At 40.1% G+C, this 16,881-nt stretch overlaps 1 protein-coding gene across 1 annotated transcript; it reads right to left on the bottom strand.

The window, feature by feature from the left end:
• Nucleotides 1-1,828: 1,828 nt before the first annotated feature.
• On the bottom strand, nucleotides 1,829-4,917 carry LOC115687732 (uncharacterized). The gene is made up of 3 exons (XM_030613391.2): nucleotides 4,433-4,917; nucleotides 3,053-3,391; nucleotides 1,829-2,950 (listed from the first exon to the last, which is right to left on the bottom strand). Exons 1-3 carry the CDS (start codon nucleotides 4,892-4,894, stop codon nucleotides 2,327-2,329), a joined length of 1,425 nt encoding a protein of 474 aa, XP_030469251.2. The 5' UTR covers nucleotides 4,895-4,917; the 3' UTR covers nucleotides 1,829-2,326.
• Nucleotides 4,918-16,881: the final 11,964 nt, after the last annotated feature.

Genomic DNA, 16,881 nt, shown 5'->3' with positions numbered 1-16,881 from the left:
TTCTTTACCGAAAAAAGGAATTTGAAGAGGATGCACCCTGGAGTCAGATTTTCCAGGAAAATAATTGAAATGGGGTCTATAATAAATGAATGGTCCCCCCCACCACAAAATTTTCCCTCAAGTGTCTTCATCCATGAATTCATTTAGGGGAATTTCTCCAAGACTCCAATTTTTGTTGAGGCCAAACAAGACTAGGAAAGGTAACAATTGTTTGGTAAGAAATGGGAGAGCTTGTGGTCTCACATAGTTGGTAGAATCAATGTTCTATCTCCATTATTTTGACTCGATAAGTCTTTTTCCGCATATTAAAAAGGAATTATGTGAGAATAGTCATATTTTTAAGCATTTTGTTAGATACCTGTTAAGCAACTAATTAAGAAAATTTTACAGTTTTAATGCGTTGAGTGTCTCGTGTTATTCGTGATCACTACTTTGAAAGGTAAATTATTCCTCGTTTAGTACTCCATCGATACCCGAGGGCACTCGCTAAGGGCCTTATATATTCTTGATTTGGGAATAAATCGACTATAGTGGGAGAACATTATAATCTTTAATTCAGGAACGCATAAGATCCTCAAGTACTCTCGAAAAATTGAATACCCCCATTACCATACGAATATATTAAATAACTGACATGATAAATACAGTCAATCAAAATATAAGAAAAGCATAAAAGGTTAATGAGCTATTAAAGAAATTCTATGTGGGTTCGATACGATTGCCACACTATGATTTATAGGGGCTATTAAACTCCAAAAGCTCACTAGGCTCAATAAATGTGAAAAGGACTGTGCACAAGAGTCAAATTGCCTGAGTGATAGGCAGTGTAGTGGCTAATGCTGGCAAAATCTAACATTGCATGATGGCCAAGCTGCATAAACACAAGCTGCTAAGATTTGGTGAGAAGTGAATTCTCTCTAGGTCACATTGTCAAATGGGTAGGTTCCTACAATTACTAACTCCTTGTACCATCCATGTCACATCCCCTATCAAGAAATAATGAAACCAATGCAGAATAACATTGAATAATGTGGGCGACATGGTATAAAGTACCTCACCTCACCTCTAAAGAAGCAACAGTAATGAGTGAGAGTCCCCTTCTATGGGGAACTTGACCACTCAGGGCTGGGCAAGCATCATGATTGAGCAGATGAATTGCTCATAAATGAGAAGATCAAACACCCATGTGACTAAAAATTTAAGGACAAGCCCTTGGTCCAACCAGAAGATGGACGTAACTTGGACCATGCATAGCAAAATAGACAAGTTGCCATCAACAAAAGAAACAAACTGGAATGGAAAGCAACTCTAATTAATAGAGGGTTTTTATAATGTACATAGCCTTTGAGCTTTTCTTATACACAGCCCAACCTACTTTCATCGTCATTGATTGGGTAATAATAGTTTGAAAAATCGACCAACTATCCATATTAATTGGGTTGCGTAAAAAAAGAGAGAGTGAACGGACTGTGTACGTCAAATATTTCCATTAAACAAAGAGTTAACAAAACTAAGCATGATACGGAGTGTTTTGTGTATTAGTAGTAGTCATTTAGTTCATGCTTTTAAAATCAGAAATGTTAGTATAACCTTTTAATTTTCGAGGTTCAATATCCGAATAAGAAGTCATCAATCAAAGCAAACAGACGGTTTTTGTTTCAATTGGAACTTTCTGGTTCTTCTAGCACCAGAATGCTCAATATGACCAAGATTAGAGTTCATGGAGTTGTCTCCATGACTCTATATGGTGACCTTATCATCTTGGAAACACCAGAATTAGAAAACATGTTCAATCATTCGAATCTCGGGTTAATTCAAAATCCCCACAGAATAAGAAGACCCCCTTCAAATTACCAAAAGAGCTTTTACAATTGAATCATCGACAACGTTCATAAAGAGGAAAAAGATGGAGGAAGAAGTTAACATCATGATCAAACTCGCCAGGCAGAGCAGTTTCCTTAACATCACTGCTGCCCCTCATGTAAGCCATGCAATTAGTCAGACTAATAAAATGTCAAATGGTTCAGCTTTACAAAAGCTTCATCTAATCAAAACCCGACATCCGGTAATGTTAGGCGAACCCAAAGAAACGGCCTCCATTGGCTCAATTCCTAACGGGAATGCAGAGCTCCAACACCCAGTTGCATTCTCCATTGAGGGAAAAAGAGGTTCATCTGGCACCGAATTTGACCTGCAACTGATTGTCCTATATTTACAGATTGATAGATGCATATGCAACCGTCTGAATCAATCCCTACCTTATGAGTCTTTTGTGGTTAGCAACTCAGAGTATGAACAGTTTGCCCTAATTCAGTCCTACTCATTCTCATACTTCCATCTTCCAGATCACACTATCGACGTTGCTGTCGTGCGCTTTCTCTAGAGCAGCTACTCTTGCTCTATGTGATGCCTGTGGGATCACACTTTTGCCTCCACTGTCCTGTGTGAGTTCACATGATTCACCGACGGAACCAGATCTCAAATCTGCAGGAGGGATGAAGCAGTCCATTGATAGGCCTGGGACGTTAAATGCAACCTCCTCAATTGTCCAAGTTTCCTCCATCCTAGTTTTTGTATGGCTCATCGCCATCTCCCCAAACCTGAAAACGGTCACTACCGACCGTCCTGAGTGTGCAATCATGATTCCTTCGACGGACCTGTAGTCATCAAGGGATGAAGTGATGGTGGTTTCCCAGTACACAGCGTCTCCACCATTCGTTTGGATACGAGTAAGATGGGAATCCTCGATTCGGACAAGGAGTCCCGTTTTCTGGCTGAAATAGCCAAACAGAACATGTCTTATGATCTCCGCAGGCCCCTCGCTCCTCGCCTTCAATGTCAGAGCGTCAGTGCATAGCTTCAGGATGAAACAGTCCTCACCATTAAGCTTCTTCTCGCCAATGCACCTTGCATCAGAAAACAGACTCGCTGTGGTTCTTGGGTCAAGACCCTGAGAAACAGACAAGCGTCACAGACTCAGTCAGTCATGCACAGCAGCTAAAGGTTATGTGGAAGTAAAAGGAAAGAAGAGACAAAAGAAAACAACTATTACCTGGAGGGCACGGCGCAGGGGTCTTACGGGACCCTTTGCAGTGTGAGCGCCTAGCCAGGGAGTGTGCCTCCAAACAAGTTGCCCATTACAGCCAGCATGGACCTTACTTCCACCAACTGCGAGTTCCACATACCACATATCGGGGTTCATCTGCCAGAGCACGAAACCGCCTGTATGTGCAGAACTCCGGTTTTTCATCGCCTTCATTGCACTTTCAAACTCCGAGCTCACCATCTTCAACTTTCCTAATGCGTAGGCATTTCGGATGGAGTTCTGGAGCTTTAGACCGCCCGATGCAGCTGTGTACTGCTGCAGTATGTATTGAGAAGATGACGTTTCCTGAAATACAATGAGATTGACCATGTGAAATTCGCTATTTCCTCAGTATTTTTTTTTAAAAAAAAAACAGCAAAAGAGGAAAGAAGAAGACGAGAATCTGCCCATCCCAGGGGATCAAACGTGGCTCACGACTGTCAATTGACATCACAAGAGAACATGAAAAATGAAACCCCAGAATGTATTTTGAATTACTATTTCGATTTGTTCTGTCCAACCGAAAAAAGTGAGCTAGCAGCTTGTTTGTTTCCTGCTACAAAAATAGTCTACTACATGAATAAAGTAAAATCTAAACAGATCTCCTTGCCTACATTAAAGGCAAATGCAAACAGTATTAAAATAGTATTCTGAATCTCCAGTTACCTAAGTTGGCATAAACAAAACAAGAAACCAAATATCACCCATGAGATCTAGACCGACCAGTATCTTGGAATTAAATCTTGCCTAACTGGCAGTACATATGCAACAATTTAGCAGCTTTTTTCTAATTACTGTGAATCAGCCAAAACCAACTCATTCTCTCAGCTCAAGAACCACACCTACCCAGCCATCAACAAAAAGAATGCTAGAACTTAATGAAATAATGGAACAGACAGCTAAATTCAAGCCAAAGAATCACTCAAAAACTGCCAAATCTCCAGACAATGTAGTACAAAACAGCATAATTTCCCAAAGACAAGAAAGTCATAAACCAGCTCGATCTCATCATTTATCGAGAGAGATTCGTAGGTGCTATCCGAGTACCCAAGCACCCATCATCGACCAACCTACCACGACGCACCGAAGAATGTAATTGTTTCCCTACCAAAAGGAAAAAGAAACACATACATCTCGATGACATTGTGTTTCATGATCAGTTTGGAGGACGCTTAACGTGATAAATATTTTTCCCAGCAACGAACAGACATAATCAAATGTAATTCGACAAACGTTCGAGTGATTCTCACAAGGAAGAACACGACCCCTTCTCTCTTCATTCGAAATATACACAGCATCGCAATCACACAGCATATGGGAGGGAGGGAGAGGGAGGGAGGGGCTCACGATAGGAGTGTCCTTGACACTGAGGTGGGGCAGAGGGTCGAGGATACTAACGTGCACCGGGGCGAGAGGTGCGCCCATCACCCCAATCAGCATCCTCACGTCGCACCTCTTCCCCGACGACGCCGACGACGCCGACGAGGCGGCGGCGGAGGAGGAGGTCGCCGACGATTGAGCCCTCCCGAGCTGGCCCTTCACCCAATGCCCCAGGCCCGACCCGCTCCCGCCCCTCCTCCTCGGGTCGCCCCCCGGGTCCGGGCCCTCCATCAGCGGCGCCAGGCTCCCGGATCTCGGGACGATCGCCATCTCGGGCGTCGCCGGCACAGCCGCCGCCGCCCGGGCCCGGCGGCCGCGGCGGAGGAGGCCGGAGGAGACGGGGGAGGCGGGGCGGCGGCGGGAGGGGGAGAGGCCGCGGACCACCTCGTCCCTGAGGGCGGAGAAGAAGCCCTGCTGCTTTCTCTCCATGGGGGGGGAGGAGCGGGGCTCTCGGCGCGAGGAGACGGAGAGAGGGAGGGACGGGGAATGATGATGGGTCTGCTACGGTTCTAGAGAGAGAGAGGCAGGGGAGGGAAGGAGGAGCGGCGAAGGAGGCGAGCTCATGGAGAGGGAGAGAGGGAGAGGGATGGTGGGAAGCAGGAGTAGAGTGCGCGACTGCTCTGCTTCTTCTTCTTCTCTTCTTCTCGTTTCGAGGGGGGAGTGTGTGTGACTGGCTGACTGCGCTGGTTTTTAAAGCGTGTGTGTGTAGAGAGAGAGAGAGAGAGAGAGAGAGAGAGTGTAAATGGAAAGAAAAGGAACAAACGAACAAAAAATAATAATAAATAAGCAAAAATAATTCAGGACTGAATTCCACTAGGGAATTCGACCAAGAAAACGAATTCCACTAGGGAAGGGAATGGAGCGGGGCTTGTATTTTGTCTAGGATGAATCGATGTGCACCCTACTCATCCCACTCTTAGCGGGCCCATATGATCTAATAACTCACCCGACACTAAGTATGGGCATGATTTCAAGGTAAAACCCGAAACCTGAGAACCAGATTGATGGAAACCTGTCGATTCCAAGTTTAAACTATGCAGGGTAGGTTTTAGGTTTCAAAAATTAAGGAACATGTTTCGACGAGTAGGTTCCAATTTCTAAGTAAGTAGAACTTGGAACCTAGAACCAGTAGCAAATTTTTGTATTCTTCTTGGTCTATGTCTTCACGCGATCCTATGATATTTCGTGGCATCCGATGATGAGTGTATAATCTGGAACTAATAATCTGAACTTTTATATTTTTTTACTGAGACTTTACTTTGTTAATGTTTCATCTTATACAGAACCTGAAACCGTTCTTCCCTATCTAATGCTAGCTTTGAAGGATGAGGGGTTATGATAATTGCTCCGCTTGGGATGCATGTGCATACTTGTCGCATCACGGTCTATTGGATCAAGTTAATCCCATGTGAGACTTGCTGTGCTCGGGAGTTAAGATGTGTGATCTTGTACCCAATCAGTTGCATAGTTTGTTTGTTATTCCGACCAAAAAAAAATTCCATAGTTTGTTGGCGGTAGTTTAGGATGCTCTCGAGAGTATGAATCGGGTGAACCCAATGGGAGTGGCCGGTTTATATGAATTGTTTATGCGAATGTCAAACATATCCCGACGGTTCAAGCGATTGAGCTCGCATAGATTGCGTTCACTCATCGAGTCTAAGCAGGACAACTTGGCTTTAGCATGTGATATTTGTTTGAAAGATTCTTATGACTAACAAGTTATGGTATTAGGAATGTTTTAGAACACAATTACATTGTGATAACTTATAGGTATATACATATATATATATATATATATATTGAAAAATAAATTGCCTTTTTGAATTATTTAAATTAAAGGTCATCAATATAAAAGTGTAATATCACCAACTTGATCAATCAATCACTCCATCCCTTTTCTCCCATTCTTCTCCCACTCTATCTTTCTCGCTAGTGATGTAATCAGAGTCAAGTGAAGCCAATATACCCAATATACTGCCTAGCTCGAGCTTGACTCAAACTCGAACTCGAGCGACTATTAACTTTCCTGATGGACTAGATCATGAATCATGATGCACAAGCTCAAATAAACTCGATTACAATCAATTTATAATTGAACTTGCGTTTGACATCAAGTTAAAAAAGCTTGAATATGATGTCATTTTAAGAATCTTATATCTAATTTTGCAACTATCAAAATATTATCAGAAATATATATATTGTTTAAAAAAGCTTGACGAGGCTTGCAAGCTTGTTGAGACAGAAATTGACGAATTCAAGCTTGAAACTAGATGAGTCAATCTCGAGCAATCATGAAACCAAGTCCAAACTACTTGAGAGTAACTTGTCCTAACTCGCGCCTGGCAAAAATTCAATCAACGGGTGAAATTAGTATTGATTACAAGATACAAATTAAGTTATGCATGTTTCTGTTAATTACGTGTTTCATCCTCATTGGATGAGCAATTTAAGAAGCTCCAATACAAGTTAGGGAAGAGAAAGAGAAAATATCCAAAAATCAAAGTATCTTAACTTTTATACGGTTCACATTAAATACGAAATATACTCGAATCGACAAAGAGAAGAAAGGTAAAGGTAGAATGAGGTAGTAATGGAATTATTATTAATCAGTCGTATATCCGATGTTATTTTCTATGGAAATTTCTCGATTTGCATTTTAATTCGCACAAATTATTGTATTCGAAATAGGAACCCACGGTACATTCGAAGAAAAAATCGCAATTTATTACCCAAAAAGATATTTGAAGAGTAATTGATGTAGTTGGAGCTCGAGGAGAAATGTTTGTATTACTAATGTGCCATTTTAGCAAGAGTGATCAAGTTCCAAAAATGAGAAGGTATCAAGGTGGAACCCACTAATTTTAATTGATTCAGATTCAGTTCGGTATATGCACTACGTTCATGTAATAAATTCTCGGAGACATGACCAAACAATTCTATTTCTTCACTTGGAAAGGCTTCACTCGAAAGATTAATGGGTTATTTCTTTGCAAAATTGTGCTCATTTTTATATTTGGGAAAAACTCACAAAAAAGGCCCCAACTATATCCGTTGTAACACATTTACCCTGAACCTTTTTTTGTGACATAAAAAATCTCAAATCATGTCTACCGTGACACATTTACCTTAAATTTTTTTTTTGTGATATAAAAACCCCAAACTTCTACTTATGCCACACGTTTACTTCCATCAATGCTCTGCTAAATAATTTTTAGCCAAAACAACGCCGTATTTATTCCACTTAAGTCAAGTGAGTGCTCTGTCAACACTGTTTGCTTATCTAGCGTCGATTTTTAGCGGTTCTCATTGACAGAATTTTGACAGAGGGTAAATATGTCAGACAGATACAAATTTGAGATTTTTGGTATCATATAAATAAATTTTAGTGTAAATATGTCACAATGAATATAATTTAGGATTTCGTTATAGCTTTTGCTCTTTATATTTTTGGGAGAAATTCATGAAGTTAGGGCAAATAAATAAAGTTGACTAGTATAATGGACGCTTTTGTAAACTTCATGACTGGTCAACGACACTTTCTGTGTCTTCCCAAACCGAGTCCCATCATCATTGGTGCTATGCAGGCAAAGGGCCTCAACTTTTGGTACATGATGGCTGGATTAAATCAAATGTTTTGGGCAATTAAGGTGGACAACTCAATGGCCATTGGCTTGTCTGACATGCTGATGCCTTTGAGAGGCAAATCATAGGAAATGGGGAGGAAAAAGATGCATATGTTGCTTAAACTGCAAGGATGTTCTTGTTATGGAGAGAGAACTTTGTAGTACAATCATAGATGCCATTTTGCATCATCTTCAATGATCATCCTCACTAATGGGACTCCGCAGTCAACACTTGATGGGTTTTAACCCATTTTACTAACCTGAAACTAAGGTTGTTTGACATGGGAATTTTCAGAAGAAAAAATGTAAATTAAACTATCCGATGTAGCACGAATTTCGATTGGATAATCGTTCGTTCGCATTTAACTGATTTGATCGACCGGATATTTATTGAACCTGTTCATTTTTATAACTTGCGACACGTGTTTGAAATTTAATTGAACATGGTGCCAAGTGCATTATAATTGGTCTAATTTTTTTCGCTATTTATAAATGACCCCTCGAGGCACGTTCACTCTTTTTTTTGTGAAGTGAACTTGTCTCGATCTTTTTGCAATGCTCGCCGTAGGAATGACTATTTCTTTTGCTAAAGGCTGAACTTCGGCTCGAGTTGCAATTTTTTTGTGATTCAAGATGTCTAGATATATAGAGATCAAGACCATTAGGACTCTAGAGAAGTTCAAAATCTATTGAACTTTCATAAGAAACAATAGACCTTATCCCAACTCAAGTGCAAGCGGGAATTTGAATCAAGATGAATAAGTGAAGCATCCACGAAGATCGCTATACAGAGATCTGGAGCACCATCACTGTCTCTGATCAAACATGCAGGTGTGTGTTCCTACAGAGATTCTGGCGACGTTCACCTACCATGCAGAGACATTAGATGTGTCAAAACGGGCCTTAAACCCATATATGACCTATTTAAAAATAAATGGATCATATATGGGTCACTTTAATTTTAAAAAGTCAACCTTAAATGGGTTATAAATTTTAAAGCTTAAAGATAAATGGGTCTAAATGGGTTGAGTTTGGAACCCATGTCCAACCTACCCACTAGACCCATCCACACACTCTCTCCCTCTTTACAAAAATATTTAAAAAAATCGAAATTTAATTATTTTATTTTTTCTCCTTTTCTTTTATTTTTTCTTTTCTCTTCTTTCTTTTTTTTTTTTTTTATTTCAGCCGGTGGTCGGCCACGACGACCGGCCACCGGGGCGGGACGACCTCGCCGGAGGCCGGCGAAGCTCGAGCCTCGTCGATCTGGCGACCTCGAGGCTCGCCCGATCCCGGCGACCTCAAGGCTCGCCCGATCCCGGCGAGGCCGAGGCCTCGCCGACCTGTGGTGAGGCTGGAGCCTCGTCTGAGGCCGGCGAGGCCTCGTCCTCGCCTGTGGTCGGTCGCCAGCCACGGCGGTTGACGATCGGCCAAAAATAAAGGAAAACGAAAAAAAGAAAAAAACTAATTAAAAATTCGATTTAAAAAATAAAAAATATTAATATTATTAAAATGAATGCACAAAGTAAAATCAAATCAGATTTTATATACCAAATATCGAAAAATATTTTCTAGTTTATTTTCAGGTTTCAGCCAAACGTCAGAATTTTTTTATTTTCTTGGATAATGACTTTATGGAAAATATTTTCTAGAAATGTTGCATTTTTTGTAAAACAAACAGAACCTCGATTTTAAAAAAAATTATAAAAATTTTTCACTAGCTTTGTATTGCATAAAATGTTTTAGCAGTATAATTTTAAAAAAAAAATCATAAGAAACAAGTATTCCTAGATTAGGTTAAATATAAAAATGTTTTAGCAATATGGGTCGGGTTGGGTATGAGTTGGGTATGGGTCGGGTCGGGTATGGGTCGGGATATTTATATTATGAATAAATGGGTCATAAACGGGTTAATGGGTCAATTTGGGTCGACCATTTATGACCCGACCTAAACCCGACCCGACCCACCCGTTTATCAAGTCAATTCTCAATGGCGTCGTCTTCCCGCCATGCAGTCAATTTTGTTTATGATGCGAAAGCAACTCTTTCTCGTGTTGTCATTTCGCACCCGGCTCCTCGAGCTATGTCTCGGATTGGTGGATTGTAAGTTATGAACATGAACCACGTGCAAACTTACTGAATATTAATACGGGTGATATCTGTATTTGTAGCGCACTGATCATCTCCGATTAGAGATGGTGCAAAAAGATGACATGCATCCGTACTAGTAATTTGCCAGTGGACCGTGCAAGAAATGTAGGTCATCCTGAAGTGCATTTTTCGCGTGTGATTCGAAACAAGCTGCTTCATGGAGAATTGCAGCTTAATATCAGCAGAACTCGGTTACACTACTCCAGGCTTCTTTGGGAGCACATCAAACCCTCCCGAAGATGCAACTTCACAAGATAGATGCGGTAAATCGAAAAGCGGTCTCCACCTCCTTCGGGGCGTTATCGAAATGGATCGCGGTGCTGCGACTCGTGGGAAAGGGGCCGCCCATCACCATTTTAGCTCACGACCAGGATGGGTCCTGGATATTCTCGGTCGGGAGAACACTGGCAACAATGGATCCGGAATCGGCTGAAAGCCGAGGCATGACGCCTTGCGGGCCTTGAAGCATTGAAACGACAGAGCTTCTTCTGCGACATTCGACAGCGACTGTGTCAATGTATATTGAGCAAATCGCGTGCGCAAGGAAAAGGAATTGAACCTTGGCAAAAGCTCCCACGTCATCTTTAATGGCATACACGCACTTTTTAAAGCCTTCATTCTGCTTAAACTAAGAGGCCATGCTTGAAGAGCTCGGAAAGAAGTCTTCTTCTTCCTCTCATCAGACGACGTTTGACAAAGGTTTAATGGAGTTCCGCTTCGGCAAAGATATACGATAATCAGGCACGGTGGAGGACGATCGGTGTCCTGAGCACCCTCACGCCCACCGATATTTTCCTCCATCTCTGGTTCGAGCCTCAAGCAAGGCAACTTTCCTCTTGGCCCATCCCCGCCTCGCGACGACATTGGGCTCTCATCTTGACCCCGGTATCATCCCTGAAAATTTTATTAAGGAAATACGGAAAATGATCGCCATTGGAATCAATTATTAAGGAGTATTTGATAAGGATTCATTTCTTAATTTGTAAGTAGTAAGAACCACACAAAAGATTAAAATGAATAGGGAAAATGACACCACTAGTCCCTGAACTTTGTCCAAATATTCAATATGGTTCATGAATTTTTAATTTATTCAATATGATCCTTGAACTTTTAATCGAATGTGCAATGTGATCCATAAACTAAATAATACATAGATCATATTGAATCCAGAGACATAATAATTCGGGGACTAGATTTAACATTTATTAAAAGTTCAATGACCACATTGAACAAATTAAAAATTCAAGGCCACATTGCACATTGAGGTAAAGTTCGAGAACTATTTGTGTAATTATCCCAATTGAATACTACACAAGATTTGAAAAACATGGTATGTGATGGAGGAGACTTGTTTGAGTCATTTAGGGCGCGAATGGTAACCATTCTGCTCCAGAAATCAAATTCTTGCCAGAAATTGATTTCCGGAATTCTTGCCAGAAATTGATTTTTGGAGGAGAAATCTGTTTGATAAAACATGACTAATTCTGCTTTAGAAATTAATTTCTGGAATAGAAATCTATTTCTATTTTTTTATTTTTTTGGGCACCTCAAAAAAAATAAATTTCACTCAAAGTGGGTGCCCAAAGGTATTCTAAGCCATTTTGTGAAGTTTTGAAATTTTTGATTTTTTTTATTTTTTTGGGCACCTTAAAAAAATTAAATTTCACTCAAAGTGGGTGCCCAAAGAGGTATTATAAGCCATTTTGTGAAGTTTTGAAATTTTTGATTTTTTGATTTTTTTGGGCACCTCAAAAAAATTAAATTTCACTCAAAGTGGATGCGCAAAGGTATTCTAAGCCATTTTGTGAAGTTTTGAAATTTTTGATTTTTTGATTTTTTTTGGGCACCTCAAAAAAATTAAATTTCACTTAAAGTGGGTGCCCAAAGGTATTCTAAGCCATTCAGTGAAGTTTTGAAATTTTTGATTTTTTATATTTTTTGAAAAAAATTCACCAAATTTCCTATTTTCCCGAAATTTGACTTTTTTTTATTTTTTGGAAATTTTTATGAATTTTTCTGGAATTTTTCAATTTTTATGCATTTTCTGAAAAAAAAATTAGTGAGAAAAAAAATAGAAAATAGGGAGAATGCATTCTGGAAGAGAGAAGCTACAAAAAGTAGATTCTCTTTTTCTTGCCCAAAACTCATTCTGGAATAAAAAATGCATTCTGGAATCAAGAATATATTCTGGAATTAAGTATTTTTAACAAATGCATTTTTATTCCAGAATGCAAAAATTGCTCCAGAATGCATTCCGGAAATTTTTTAACAAACGCATTTCTGTTCTAGAATGCATTCTGGAGCAGAATTTCTACTTTAGAATGGATTCCATACGCGCCCTTAGATGCACAACGGGGCTCAGATTTCTCAATAGACTTTTTCAAATGCAAACAATTTCGTATTTGAGCCATTTACTAAGGCTTTCGGTCAAGCTTTATTTGGCTTTGTTATTAGGGGAATATTTCATAAGTTCTGTCATCTATCTAAAGTGGCATCATCATCATAACAAAAAAAATAGTAGCGCTAATTAATAGAAGAAATAAGAAATCCAACCAAATTTATGTGTTTGGGAGAGAGAGAGAGTCCATTGAACGAAAAAAGGAAATTGTTCAATTAGTCCTAAACCTATTATACGGACGCTAATTCAGTCACAAACTTTTCAATATTGCCAATTTAGTCTTCAAGCTTTGCGCAAATTTCTAATGTAGGCCTTCCGACAAGTTATTTCCGAAATCGCTGACGTGGCAGTGTACCACATAAGATGGTTGACAATGATTGGATGGCCATGTTAGTAATTTCCAAAGAAAATTAACCGGAAAAACGGTGACGTCCCTGAGTGTCGCTTACTAGCGCTATTTTTTTAATCTTTTCACTTATAGCGCAAGCGGCAATTAAGACACATCATTAGACAATTTTACCCTGAACAACAAATGGGCAAAATGAACATACGATTTCCATTCATCATCTTCTTTTACATTAGGTTTACATACATAACTGTCATGAACAAAAAGTTATCTAAAAAGGCGCCCGGGAGGTCAAAAACAGGTATACTTCTCTACCGTCAAACTACGCCATTTCCCTAAAAAAATAGTCTTAGATGTACATCTTTACGGATCGCTCACCCATCCCCCTAATCATGAACGCTATCATCGTCGCTGCTCCTGCTGTCGGGAAGGTATGGTATTGGGCCCAGAAGTTGCCCGTCACGACGCACATACAGCGCCACGAAACAGCGTGGTACCCAATCCGTCGCCAGGCCTACATCAATCCATCAAGTGGACGTGTATTTGGTAAACACAATGTCAGGAAAAGGCGGGGTCCGTAAAGTCGTCCAAGGAACCTTCGAAATCAACAGGGCTCCATATAGTATACTAGGGGTGGCGGGAATTGCGGCCATGCTAACTAATTATCTGAAAGTTTAAAAACAATAGAAATGAGCTAACGCTCAACAAATGAAATAACCAATTCCTATACTGATCGATCTGTATACCTCACAGTCATGGTACACGTCAAATATCAATAAAATAAAATGAGCACGACAACATGAGACCAAAGACAGTACCCACGACTCGCACGCCACCATCCATGAATTATTTAAGTATTATTATTATCAACTTGCAGGATACGTCGGTTTGTTGTCCGGCCTTCCAAGGTTTGCCGTCCTTGGGCATCGCACTCCGAGACATCCCAGACACACAACAGGGGCATCCCAGACACACAGCATAGGGGCATCCCGACTCCTCCGGGGCATCATCGGCGCTAGGACCGATGGCATTTCTTATAGTAGTTTCATATCAAACAATTCATGCCCTTTCTTTTATTCATACACAATAAAATCATTTCACGCCCTACGATTCACCATATCTCGCAAGAACATTGAATAACATATGCCATAAGATTAATTTAACATCTGACTATCACACACTAGACATTTATAACCAATATTTCCAGAATCTAGCATCACATAGGTGATCCTATTTGCCTCATCATTTGACATCATATCAAGACCATTCATACCTCATTGGAAAGCTCAAAGTGTGTATGTTTTATCTTCAGAAGACATCAAATTGAGTTTTGAACGTTTTCACATAAAAAATAGTGCATCTTTGCAATTTGGTAAATCTAGGCAGTCTTACACAGTAGACAAAATCCATTCTAAAAACATAGTAAATGAATCCCAAAAATTCTGAAATTTAGATATGTCATAGGAAAGCCTTTGATAAACATTTCTTATGAGAACACGAAGCCTAGTTCATTTTTTAAGCATGTCTTTTTGTCACTCAAAGACATACCAAAATTAGTCTGCTGGAACAGATTGCATACCCCTCAAAAGCTACTCATTTCTCAACTCATACCAACTCTAAATGCTTTACAATTTTTATATGTTGTAGACATGGTTGTCCCTAACAACTTTTGTGAAGAAAGTATACTCATATTCGAATTATAGAATTTTTGAGAAAATCAAAAGTAAAGATTGTAGCTTATCCTCCAGTGACCTAGTAAAACTGGTAATGCTCAAGGGCTTCGTACCAACCCATTCTACTCCAAAATTTTTGAAATTAAAGTATGTTATTGTTAAAGATGTTGAACACAACTCTCATGAAGGAAATGTCTCACAGTTTTGAACACAAAGAACCACACAAAAATAGTAAACAACAATGGTCAGGCAGCTTCTAATCCAGAATAGCAGTTCGGATGTTCCCGGTTCATCCCAATTTAGACTTTCCGAAGATACCATCCTCATAAATCCACCAATCTAAGAAGGAACATCTCTCAGAAGGTGATGAAATCAACTCTCTCGCATGAAGATCTTTTCTCTACCATCTGGGTAGCTTCCCTTACATCATCAAAACCCTAAACTAAACCCTAGCGTCTTCTACTCACAGAAATGGAGCAATCAGTTTGCCCTATTCGTTGTGGGTAAGCTTTCCGTCAACCCTTTATCTCTTTCCCTAACCCTAAACTATATCCCACCCCCGATCGCTACAGATTTCCACATATACATCCTTCAACCACAACAAATTTCCACAAATACACATGACAGCATCACTCAAGGAGTGCAGAGAATAGAATGTTCTCGGTATTGTTGAAATGTTCCTGTCGTGAATGGATGCTACTTGAAACATTACTGGGTCGAAGATCTCTGGCCAGTTGGTAAAGGATTCTCCATTTGGGTAAGTATATTTAAGAAGAAATATTTTGGCAAGAGCTTCCTCTGGTATTTCTGTAAGTAAATTTCGAAGTTAATGCTGTGAGTAAAATACATTATGGGAACTGAAAATGAAGCAGAGAGGCATATGGCTGCCCTTTGTAGAAGATTAGGGCATTTATGGCTGAACATGAAGAAAGTATATTTGGATGATGTGATTTCAGAGGATAAACTAAAAGAATGTGAACGTACCTTATTTGGTCGGTTGTATGGTAACCTTAATGTGAACTTCCAAGCCTTCCAAAATACCATGTTAAAAGCCTGGAAATCAGGAAGTGTGATCTGTAAACACCTTCAACCAGGTTTATTTTCTTTCGAGTTTCCTTCAGTTGAAGAGAAAACCAGGATTTTAAAGTCTGGCCCATGGTCCTTTTCGAGTCATCTCTTGGTCCTCAAGCCTTGGGAGCCGAGTACACCTCCTCATTGTATTGCATTTGACTCTTGTGATTTTTGGATGCAAATTCATGGGTTGCCTCTAGAAGGAAGGACAGAAGAGGCTATTAGAAAAATGGATGAATCCGTTGGAATTGTCTCGGAAGTTAAAATTGAAACAAGAGGCATTGCGTCAATTGTAATTGGAAAAGCAAGGGTAACTTTGAAGCTGTCCATGCCTTTAATATCTGGGATGACTTCTAGGTTTCGGGGAAAGGAGCATTGGATGGATTTCAAATATGAGTGACTCCCCCACTTTTGCTATTCGTGCGGGAGAATTGGACATTATGCAAAAAACTGTGAGGTGGTGCCTTATGATGAGGCTTGCTTTTCTGCTAATGAGTCTATTCTGTATGGTTCTTGGCTAAAAGCTGAAGCAAATGCCTATAGTCCATTTTGGGAGGCTTTTTATGGAGAGAACACTGAGGAGGAGGAGATGGATGAGCTGGTGCCTGACAATCCAACAAATCCTGGACAATTAACTGCAATTGTGCAGGAACCAAGTAGCTCCCAAGTGCAACAAGAAGCCCCACAAGAGGATAGAGGAAAGAGGAAAATAGCAGAAGTTGAAGTTGAACTGAGAATGGAGGAGTTACCTTCCAATTCACTGGCTCTTATATTGCCTTTAGAGATCCCTTCACCACATGGTGTTGAGGAACAATTACAGAAAAAACAAAGACAGACAACCTTGACGATTAAAAAACAAGGTAGAAGATACTCTCCTTATGAACAGCAGGTCAAAACAATGCAGGTGTGGGATGAGAATTCACTCATGGATACTCCGATCCAGATGGTGACTGATTCAGGAATATGGGCTTTGGTGGCTAGCCCTAATAAGCCACCAGATGACAAATGAAGCTTATATGCTGGAACTGTCAAGGGTTGGGCACACCCTTGACAGTCCAGGAATTGAGAGCCATTACGGCTCAAGAAAGGCCCAACTTGGTATTCTTAATGGAGACTAAAAACCAGGAGATGGTAATCCAAAGACTAAAGTGGAG

The sequence above is a fragment of the Syzygium oleosum genome, unplaced genomic scaffold (assembly GCF_021117445.2).
Source record: "Syzygium oleosum isolate NSW1041296 unplaced genomic scaffold, Sole_v2.1 Sole_v2.55, whole genome shotgun sequence".
NCBI lineage: Eukaryota > Viridiplantae > Streptophyta > Magnoliopsida > Myrtales > Myrtaceae > Syzygium > Syzygium oleosum.
The sequence above is the reverse complement of the archived record's forward strand: the minus strand, read 5'-3'. Positions and strand labels throughout refer to the sequence as shown.